At 51.0% G+C, this 11,752-nt stretch overlaps 1 protein-coding gene across 1 annotated transcript; it reads right to left on the reverse strand.

Annotated features, from left to right (window-relative positions):
* Positions 1 to 5,812: 5,812 nt before the first annotated feature.
* On the reverse strand, positions 5,813 to 6,800 carry J4E86_010947 (uncharacterized protein; the record flags this gene model as incomplete). Its single annotated transcript, XM_051451441.1, has 2 exons — positions 5,813 to 5,955; positions 5,978 to 6,800. The coding sequence occupies 2 exons, from the start codon at positions 6,798 to 6,800 to the stop codon at positions 5,813 to 5,815; spliced, it is 966 nt and encodes a 321-aa protein (XP_051297440.1).
* Between the last annotated feature and the right edge of the window lie 4,952 nt (positions 6,801 to 11,752).

Below are 11,752 nucleotides of genomic sequence, written 5' to 3' on the forward strand. Positions count from 1 at the left end.
GGGCTCGGGCGCAGATCTCCCAATACCTCTGGTAACTTGTGACCTGACATGACGCTCTTCGGCGGTGTTGCGCCGTTCATCCCTGCGATAGCAACGACACGTTACCTGTGTTCACCAACGAACTTGCGCGTTGGCTGATCCCGATGACACTGGCGATGAAAAAGCGGATGCGACAGTCCAACGGGTCCGTCAAGCCGCAGACTTGATGGCGTTACGTGGAAGTGACAATGGAGGTGCTCCAGCGGCCTACCCCGTGCATCGAGGGTTTGCGGAGTGAATGGAATGTCGCCAGAGAGTCGCCCGCTTGTGGGCTATGGCGAAGACGCGAGGGTGCAGAAAGACCAAGCAGTAATCAAGAGAGAGTGTACGGTGGTATGACCAAGCGATGAGACACTGGCTCATCTAAGTACCCATCTTTGTGTGGCGACAGTTCAACCGTGCATGGAAGACAGATGATCGGCTCTTATAACCGTCAATTCTGACATGCCAGGCGAACTGCAGCAATGCTGGGATAGCTGGAGGCTACTTGCATGTCCAGCGTGTCGACGCCGATTTCGTGTATGCGCCAATAGCAGGTGGTGACGTTCCAGTAACAATGCGCGAGCATTGGATGTGCCAGAGACAACTAGCGAGCAGGCGCGTAGCCATTGTTGGTCCTTCGATTTGGATGAAGTGGTTTATCAAGCGTATAGCTGGTATTCGTGAGTTTTACGACCGACGGCGACAGTCTGCCTGGGGGTGTGGCGCCTGTCGCGAGCGTGAGAACACACGCGCGATGTCATCTAACGTCACCATCAGCTAGGAAGCAGATCTCGCTACACCGGCATCGCCATGTTATGATTTCTGCCTGGGGCGAGCACTCCGAGGAGTCATATGGTCAGAAGCTGGGCCCATTACGCGTTCAGGAATCAAGGCGGGTCCCAAGGGCATCCCAATGTTGGGTTGCTGCCTCCACTTCCTTCTCGGCTCTGGGGCGGTCAGATATTACCTTCGATGGGCGTGCTGCGATGATGCCCAATGATCAAACTGTCATGCTCAGTGCGACATGCTTTGCGTCTTTGTTGGGCGTCGCGGTATGACCCATGCTGCCGTCTGAGAGGAAACATATGGGCCGTTCAGGACGGTGGACCGCGGGGAAGCAGACGATCGCGGAGAGAGACGAGATGTACGAAGGAGGCGAGCAACGAGTGATGGCAGCATCGCAGGGTATGGATTTGTGAGTAGCGCATACTGCCAGAGCCTACCACATCGACATTAGTAAGGTGTGGGAAAACGGTTCGACGGATAGACTTACGGCGACCACGGAAGACCTGAGGTTGTGCTAGGCTTGTCCGTCCTCATAGTCTGGCGTACAACGGTCTCGCGCGCCTGAACAGGCTCATCCATTGCTCTTCATTTGCCCCTTCGCCGGCCGGTCATCTACTGCTCAGGCCGCCGAAGCTGGAAATGGTATCGGTTCGTCGGGATCGTCAGGCCGCAGTGATCTCAGGGAAGGATGCACGCGCAGACACTTGGTGACACTCAGCGGTCGAGGACGGTCGACCAAGGCAGGCAGCCGGGTACCATGCTGCTTCCACCCATACGTATATGAAAGCCAAACGCGAGCGTCTGCAGTCGACAGAATGATGAGAGGACAGACGTATCGAAGCGCTTGTTCGTGTGGCGTAGGCTATCAGGGCTGGTGACTGACGTTGCGTTATCGTTCGTCAGGCGTTGATTGGATGGCCAATACCGATTTTGTCTGCGACAAGGGAGTCGATCTGGAGTGAGGTGGTGGCAAGGCGTAGCTTCTCGTTATGCTCGTGACGACGCGCTGGTGGCAGGACGGTACGGAGGAGGAGGATGAGGCCGCCCCATTCCGTGGTCGCTGCACGTGTGTGTAATGAGGGCTGCAGAACAGTCAAGAGTAGCGTGGGCGTTACCGGAGCACATCTTTGCCCAGAGAAGCTCTAGGCCATTCCTCCCGGAAGAGGACAACATGATGGTATATTTCTCGAGTCCGCCAGAGACGGCAGCCGCGCTGGAGTGCCTGCCATGCATCTGGACGTTGTTGCCGCTGATGACGACCGGAGAGGGCTTTTCCTAGACAGGACTGAATTTCCGTGAGATCGTGACCAATGCGTTGTCCCGCGGTCAGATGTCCGCTCGTAGCTTCGGAAATGAGTGGTGTAGTCTTAGATGTTCGCTCGGTACGTCGAGGTGGAGGTTGAGGACGCGCCAGCGAAACGCGAAGTACAAAGGCTCGAGATGTTCAATATGCTATGGAGTCTGAGTGTCGTGAAGGTATGGTGCGGTCGGGGGGCTCTATCGTAGTCGACCGTACGAAGGTGGGTAAGTGCGATTTGGCAGAGTGCCGCGGATGAAGCTCAACCCAAAATGACGATGATCATGTTGGGTGCCTGGGCATTGGTTAGTGATCCAAATTTGATGGAGCTTGTATCGATATATGCTCACCATGTTCCACAGCAATGATTGCCCGGGTAAGGTGGCTGTGCGCAAGCTCAACCCTCTTCGTACGCCGAAGCGTGTCCTTGGGTGCGCGCGCGCGCGAACTCGCTTTCCGTCATGCTGGGCACGTCGGTATACCGCTGAACCGTACGTATGTGAGTGTGCAATGTTTACGATGGACGAGAGGTGGTGCGCGCAGTGATGCGCGTCGCGTCGTTGTGAAGGCGTCGCTGCGATGGGTGCGCGTGCGTCTTGTTGAGCGGGGTGGCTCGTGGCCAATCGGAGCGCCCGGAAGTCCCTAGCGCGTCGCCCGCCCGCGGGCCCTCGGCGCGCGCGATATGCGCACTTATCCCACACACCAGACAGCCACATTCGATCCTACATACTATTATCGAGACTTCACTATTGTTGACTGCCCATCCTCGGTCAGAATGATTCGAAGCTTCTCGTTCGGGGAGTCTCAAGGGCCTTGCCGATGATATCCGCCTTTGACTCACACTGCGGCCTTGCAAAATTGCGCACATACAACGCCTTCATCTCGGTCCCGGTATTGAGCGTGCCTATTGTGTGCATGACGCCGAATGTGGTGATACTCAGACGAAGGCCTGCGATGCCACGCGCACGGCATGCACTTCCACTACCGACACCTCCGGCTTCTGTTACCATCGACGTGACCAAGGCGACCTTGCGGCTTTCAGCGTCTTGCCGATTGACAACATTGATGGCGGACATACGTTCGGATGGAACTGAACTGGTCTGCGCAGGTGCACATTGAAGAAGTGATACACTGGACAAGCCATGACTGCAACAGCTCAGCATGCAATTTTGAACCATGCGACATCTGAGAAGAATGAGTACGACTATAGCCACATGAAGATTACGGATACTATGGACATATTCGGGCGCGTCGTCTAGCCCTTGCCAGGTCTGGGGTTGGTGACCATCTTTATTGCGCCCGTAGCCCTTCCAATTGTCGCTGAAGACGTTGTACGCCTCGATGCACCTTAAGAGCCTTGCTGAGAGCAGAGAATATCGGCTTGCATGTGCCCACCGATGCACATTCCAGTGGGCTCCGTGATCCATCTATCAAGGCCATCTAAAGCTTTTAACGATTGCGCCGTGTGTACCAAAGAGTTCTTCAGCCTCGTCAGGCTTGTGTGCGCACGGGCGAGCCATTACCTGCGCAGCTTTACATTGAGGGAAGAGCCCGAGCTTAATTGCGACGCCCGAAGTCTCCAACAGCAGCTTGAGCAGCCCTTTATCTGTAGGATCAGGCTGCTAGAATATTTGGTCTTTGGGCCGCGATGCCTCGGCAGCCATGGGTTGGTAGAGCCTTTCTTGTCAAGTTTGCGCAATTCACTACCGAAAACAGGAAGGTTTTGCAGGAAGGTCAAAGTTAACGTCTTAAAAGATGATCGAATGTACCTCGCTGATGAATCATCCCCCGGCATGCCTCGCGAGCCCTGAGGGAACGTGCCAAACACCCGGTATCGCCCTTCTTGTCTCCGCTTACCGCTGTTACTGGTGCCGGATTTGAAGGCGCTGCCGGAAACGAGACATGGACGTTATCGACCAGGTAGAGGCTTTGTTCATCACATTGATCAGCCTGGTCGCACTGTGATAGCGCCGCCTGAATGTTTTCGTGTATGAGCCTTCCAGGATGAGCCAGATATCGGTCAACGATGGTTCCAGTTGGCGAAGCCGGCTCTCAACATTTGCGTCGCAGCGAGGAGAATGTGAGACAATGACTGGTGAGCATCAAACCCGCGACGATCTGCAAAGGTGTCTTCCTTTTCTAGCGACGTCAAGAGGTGCGTCGCGCGCGGCAGCAGGATGAAGGATGCACTCTACACTGTCATGCCGCCTGTCGCGACACTCGCTGTGATGGTAGAAGACGAGCTCGGCCGCGATTGGCAGACAGAAGACTACGACGCGAGGCGCTGTTTCGAAAGCCTGTGATGCAAGGATGAATCGCGCCGGAGCTTGGATTGACGTGTCTAAGGACATCGACAGTCCGACTGTTACACCATTTATGCCATTCAGCTTCTTGGATTGTATCTTGCAGCGACGTGGTCAAGACGCCTAATCAGGTAGTCACAACCACCCTCCCTCTTCCTTGTTGTGAAACCAGCTACAGCTCCTCGATAGAATCTTCGTGGATGCGTCTTACTCGAGACAAGATGTTTTGGAACCTTCGAATGACGAATTGGCGGTGGTGCGGGGCGTGTTGCTGTGATGGGGACGAGTGCGGACATGCTGTGAGCGTATTGGGGGGTGGGACAGGCGTCAACCAATGAGAGTAGCTGGAAGTCCGTCACTCCCTTGGCGCGCGACAACAGCGGCGCAGCAGACACAGTCTCCATACAGCAACACTCGGAATCGTGGCTGTCATACTGCCTCCGTTTTTGTCGAACGAATATCGCTGACCACGGAGAATTCGAAGTCCTCCCACCTGCGCATTCTTGTGGCCCTGCCAGCGAGGGTACTGCGCCTTCGACTGCCTAGGTGGTGAGCCTGCGCATGGGACTCATCGTGGTGACTGAACGAAAGCATCACAAGCCGAATCGACACGACATGATATTACAGTCGCTTTCCGTGCGCCACCGCTACTTTCATCCATTCAAGATCTCCGAGTTCGCAAAGACCGTTGAAAGGATGTTGGGCACTTCAATTGCCAACGACTCTGATAGCAGGCGCTCGACGCCGATGTATCTGCTCCGACCCTCGTGGTCACGACCGCTGCATCGTCGCAAGATTGAACGCCACAGCGACAACAGCTTCTAAGCATTCAATACAAACTCTTGTTGTAGCCTCGGATTAATGCAGCCAAGACGGATATCCGTCTTAGTCCGTCAATCAGCTGTTCGCTGTCGAAGACGCTTTATTCCCCTCCGCATCTTATAATACCCTGTCAATCGGAAGAAGCTCTGACTCCCATGATGCTGTACAACGTGGTGCCGTCCGTTGGCCTTGTCGATGCTGGTGTGTCCGGCATGTTTGTTGAGTATTTCTCGTTCTTCCGGACTTGCCCTTGCGGTAAGCTCGGCGAGGTAAATCTCACGGTAACACTGATCCAGGCCGTCTACTCGTTTGATTAGCCCCAGTGTTTCTTTCAAGGACTCTTCAAATGATGTTAACTTCAAGTAAGAGTCGGCAAGCAGCATCTCGTCCAGATAAGCTTTGCGAAGCTGACTATCTGTTTCCGGAAACGACATTATAGCAGAAGCGCAATCAAGCTTGGATCTCTGGAGGCTGTAATGCCAACCGCCACTGATGGGTGAAACGAGCGGATGGACTTTGTACAGCCATAAATTGGCGTTGGCCCAGCGTTGTTCTGCTCTAAAATCTCCATGGCTAGCCGTTCTTACAACTTTCGGCCAGTAATTACGAGATTCGATGTAGTCTCGCGCAGTGCGATGGAGGTAAATGATCTCATGGTCGAACGCAGGACGATTGGATTCAGGATTGGATGTTTCCAAGAGACCTCGGCATCGAGAGACGAGGCGCCTTCTCATGTGTTCAGACTTACGGCAAGCTTCCTGCTCCTCAAGAACTTCCCAAGATGCCATGATACTGGAAGTCAGGTTTTCGTCACTTGCGAAATGCATCCCTAGCAGGGAAGGCGTGTTGTAATTGCGTTTCTGGCCAGCATTGCTCTCCCGATGGAGTCGTAACATGTAAAAGATTTGGCAAGCTTGTGTGTAGTACCGATCGTCTACACTATGTAGTAGATTTTCGAAGAGTGCCTCCAAATCGGAGGGAAGCGCGTCATGGCGCGCTTGAAGATCACGCAGGTTGTCCGAGTTCGAAAGACCCTCGAGCAGCGACTCCACGACAAGATGAACCCACAGGAACACACCCAAAGCCTTTTCAACGATGCTTTGACATAGGAACTCTGCCTCGGCGGGAGCTTCAAGCTGTAAGCGGATGTAATGCTCGTTTTCGCGAAAGGTCTCGGCCACATATGTAGATATATCATGCTGCGTCAATTCCTGGAGAAGCAAGTTTGGACGGCCTTTGAACGCATCCTCGAAGGGGAGCCATGGTCGACTCGCAACACACATCTTGACGTTCGGGCGTACAGCGCCCAAGACAAGCTTGATAATATCCTTCAGCTCTCCGTCAAACTCGTCCAGACCGTCGATAAGAATGAAAAACGACCGAGACTGATCTGATATAATGTTCTCGAAAGATCGCTTGAGCTCAAACCAATCCCAGGACGTCTCTAGGCCACCGCCAAATGCAGCAAACTGCATCCAACGCTCGGGAAACGCTCTAAGACATAGTTCAGTGTCTCCTGAGAGACAGTGGTGAAGCAAGGTCTGGAGGAGGCCTAGACGCGACATCTGCATGTCGCTTCCCGAATTCCAGCAGTAGAACCCAGTCTTCGTGATCTTGTTTGGGCCACCCCGAGAATCAGCTCAGGCACTTAGTTGTGCATCAAGAGTTTTGTGGTTGTACAGAAACTTCATCAAGGTTGATTTGCCGGAGCCAGGCTTGCCAGTAATCCAGTAGAGACCTTCATCTTTTTCCTGGAGCCATGTAGAGAAGCTGTACCGAGGCTCAAACAACCACTCAAATGTTTGTTTGTGCGCTTCAGATATGCTTTCGGACCGATTGACCATGTGTTGAAAATACAGTCGAGGCAGCAAGAGGTCGCAAAACTGCTCTTTTTGCGATTTAGATGTGTTGGAACGTAAATGTCTCGAAAACTCCTCGACATCCTGCGCGTTGGTATCCGTCCAGTTGTTGGCGTAGACTGCCTCGAGCAGTTTCTTGTCTCTTTGATCCCTCTCAATTTGGAACCCACGCAAGTTACTGGGGAACTTAGCTGATGCTGGCTTCTCTACTACAGCATTCACTCGTTGTCTTGCAAATATTAGTAGAGTACAACTAAATTCAGGAAGTTTTCATATACCGAATTGAGACCAGCACAGTACTATCAACCTGCTTCCGGATGCTTTCAAGCTGACTAGCAAGCTTTGTAATCTCCTGATCGCTGTGTGTACTCTTTAAGGCTTGATAAACACTTTTCCACGCGTTGTTACGGCTGCTTCCGCTTGCTTTGTTTAGAGCGGCGCGAAGCTTGTTCGCGGCAGCTTCGCAGTCTTTCATAAGCTGAACAAGTCGGGCATCGGCAGCAGAGAGCTTGGGAGGTTATTTAGGTGTGGTAACCGCGTACATGAAGTCGAGGGCACCATCAGGCTCGGGTTCGCGTTGCGGATCGAGAAGGCGCAACTCGTCGCACAACCCCAGAAGGTTTTGCGCAGCACTATGCAGCACTGTATGATCGGCAAGCTTGCCATCAGCTGACTGATACAGCTCGTGGCTGCGTGACACGAGGCGAGAGGCGAAGTCCACTATCTGTATGATGGTCCCAGCAATTCCCAGGGCAGCGAGCGGCTCCATCGTGGTTGATGCAAGGAAACACAGGGATGAAAGCGGGGACCAGCGCATTATGTATTAACACGATCAGGCTGAGGCTTCTGTCTACCCAGGCGCTTAGGCTTCATGTATGCAGGCAGTGCAGCATGCACGTTTCAGCTCCAATTGCCCACATCGCATGTGATTGGAGGAGCCCACGGGATGAGCCTGCGATACGCATTCTCTTGGAAATCATGCTGCATCGCATCTTTTCGTATGCCTATATTCTCATGCGCAATGAATATGTACTACAGTCTGTAGGGGGTGCGTCTCGTAAGCTGACCACTTGCAGACTTCGTAGGGGAGGATTGCTCTGCTGGTTGTTAATCCGCACGAAGCCCCACCATGATGGCCCTGTAAGATCGGTGGACCCGACATACGGATCAGACAGGGAAGTCTCCAGGGCTGCTCAGCCCAGTTCCAAGACCGCAGCGCCACGTCGAATTGGGGATTGGAGTACGCCTTTTACTCGGCCTTTGGCCTAGTCTCAGACGGAATACAATGGATTGTGTCGCACAAGGCTGAACCGACTTCTGACCTAGACAGCGACGCAGGCAAATGATAATTCTGCGCAACAATGTGGGGTTGCAGCTTTGATAGGATGGCTCGGGAAAACCGGTGAAGACGATCGGCGGTGCCCCGCGGAGATATTGCCGACTGCAGTCTTGCAAGAAAACGGCTCACATCGATGACCACCCAAACCGGAAAGTCACGAGAAAGAATTGCAGTGACGCGGAAGGGATGTGTAAAGAGTAGCTGATCATATCTGTACAAGAGTATTGTAGGGGTCGGCCGTTTGTAGAGGAGCTGTTAATGTAGCTGGCCCACCCGTCAAAGCTGTTGCGATCATGCTGTATACCAGAGTAACATCTTCATGTTCAGCCCGAATCAAGACCCGGCCACAGTCTGAATCAAAGACACAATCTATCCTCGGAACCGGCATGTCACACGCGATCATCGCACAGCCCAGGTCGTACCAGACAACAGCCTCGAGCGCAGAGCCTTGCGGGTTTCAGCTGTATACAGTGACGTGTGAGCTGCGAGATTGTTCAATATCAGCTCCAACTGCCTCGTCTGATAGTTGATCAGGCCCTTGATCAGGTCGAGGGGTCCAGAGTTACAGGGACGTTGTTCGTACCGTCGGTCGGCTTGGATAGTTGTGCGACCAGTTTTGCGATGTAGCTGCCGCAATGCAGGGTGAGGCTGTGATCTGACACCGTGCATTGTCGGCACCCGACACGCAATGCATCTTGCTCGTGGTGACCCTCGCGGTTCTCATGGTCCAAATCTCGACCGGCAGCAGTAGCCGCTGCGGGCGCATTGACGAGCCCTGGTCTGCCATGCTCGCAGTGTACTTGGATGGAGGATTGGCATGCGTATGGCGCGCTATGTGGGGATGCTGCTACTGTCGCAATGAGCTTGAGCTGTCGCTATGCAACAACACGAAGCGATGAGCGCTCCCACTCAGTACTCAACTGCCGGGTAGCCCCAAGGAAACGACCGTCAGCGGAACAGCTCCTTCAATGATCAGCCAGCGAGTCAGCTTTGTCGCGAACGGTGCCATAACGCCTGGTCGCGGAAGCCCCGCGAAGGCCTTGCACTGCATCATCGCGTATACCGTGTTTCCGTATTGCGCCGTCGCACGTACGATGGCGATGTGATGTGTCCAGCTCCCGCCGGACCGGGGGCGATCTGAAAAACCAGCCTTGCTATCGCCCTACTTTTATTCGTCGAACCAGGCTCATTTGCTTGATTCGTGGATCTGTGGTATCGGGTGGTATCGGTGGAGGCGCGCGGGCGTAGGCATAGGTGGAGGAAGGAGGACGGATACCGGCTTCTGCTCGATCACATTTGTGAGTACAGAGCCGAAATCTGCGCGTGCGCGACGACTCACCATGAGTCGGCAAGCCTCAATATCTACCTACCCATCCGTAAGTATGTGCAAAGCTCTGGTTTCATCCATGGCCGATTGGTCGATGACGGTCCCAAGCTGGGGGAAGCTGAGGAGCGGGAACCGTCAACAATCCACCCACGCTAATAACGCAGTCATTTGAGCCGATTCTCTTATCGCATGAGAAGCAGAGCGCTTTCAGAGCGATGATCTCATGCCAGAGCTGGCACCAGGACTAGTGGTGAAGTCCCCGCTGATGTGCGGTTCGTCCCACCGTCGACGGACTCTCGGAGAGAACCGGCTGCCGCTAATGCTAATAGAAGACATGATCAGATCTTATTCGCAGCGCACAGTGCGCGGAGATGCGGGCTCTCCTATCATTAGCGTGTGATTTGTGTAAATATGCAACGCGCACGAGGGGTCAACGTGACAGAACGGAGACTGCGAACGGTAGTCGCTAGAGAAGGTTTAGAGGTTCACACTAGATACATATTAGCATCGCATTCGAGGACACTCGTAGTAGAACGTACAGTTAGCTCTGTAGAAACTGTGAAGATGCTCTGCGCACCTACTCATCGGCGACCTCTAAGACTACCGTATTGCTGCGGCGCATCGTAACTCTATCGCTTCCTTCCACGGCTTAGGCATAGAGCTCTTAAGTTATCTAGAATACGTCGTGTAATGTTAAAGTAAGTAGTTACTAGGCATGCGTTCGGTGTATGCGGTACAGACTAGTATTTTGTTGCGGGATATTGCAGGCAGGCGAGGCTAATTAACTGCGCTGCTCTAAACTTAATTAGTATATAGATAAGTTTAAAGACTATCTTTACTATAAGTTTTATAAAAAGCCTAACTAATATAAAGTAATAAGAATACATATTCTCGCGCTAAACTAGGCTAAACGTTAGAGCTCGCTAACCTAGAATAGCAGAATCTAAGAGTATTCTTATTTAGTATTCTTATAAGTATTACTATTTAAATTCTATTATTTTTATACTATAGATTAACTTTTTACTATTAGAATATATCTTTTAAGTAATAATACTAATAATTATCTACTATTACGCGTAATATTAAGCTATAGAAAATATAGAGTTCTTATAGATTGCGTAACTACCTAATACGCTAGCTACCTAAAGAATATTAACTACTATAATAACTACGCGCTGCCTATATAATCTATCTATATTACTTAATATAATTAAGAATATAATATACTATCTATATAAGTATAGAACGCTTATCTATAAGTAGCACGTAACTATATATTATAGTTCTAGAGAGAGAAGTAGATAAGCACTAGGTTTTATAGAAGACTAATAGCTATATTAGATATAATAATAACTAACCTGCGAGGATAAAGAGAGCACTAAGAAATACGTAACCTACTCTATAGTTCTACGTATATTATATATATTAGCGTTATTAGCTATAAAGAAATTCTTAGAAATTCTACTTAGCCTTACTACATTCTAGCTTCTAGAACTTACTAAGACTTACTAAGACTTATAAGACTATAGAGTTACCTTAAGTATATAGCTTAGGCACTAAGCTTTTATAGCTTAGTGTATTTAACTTTATACAAGACTCTAGTATTTAATCTAAGAATTATACTTCTTTCTTAGCTCTTTATAATATTATATTATTCTACTAAACGTACTATTATCTCTTATACTATTATATTAATCTTCTAATTATGCTAGTACACTAACTTACCTTACCTTACTTACTTACTCTCTAAGAACTAACTCTTATATTATCTTAGAATAATCTTTATACTTTAAACACTCTTAAGATAAGTAATACTAAGATAGATATCTCTACTACTTTCTATACTATAAAAGTTACTAGTAAGAGTAATAAGCCTTCTATTAGAGTTAACTCCGTTGCGTGCAAGGCGACGTTGCGTGCAACACTAGGACACCCTATTACCCTATTGTAGCTCCCGGAGCCACAGCTTTTCACGTCCTACCGCAAGGTACACAGGTC

This window comes from Alternaria arbusti (assembly GCF_024043155.1).
Source record: "Alternaria arbusti strain BMP 1465 chromosome Unknown scaffold_27, whole genome shotgun sequence".
Lineage (NCBI taxonomy): Eukaryota > Fungi > Ascomycota > Dothideomycetes > Pleosporales > Pleosporaceae > Alternaria > Alternaria arbusti.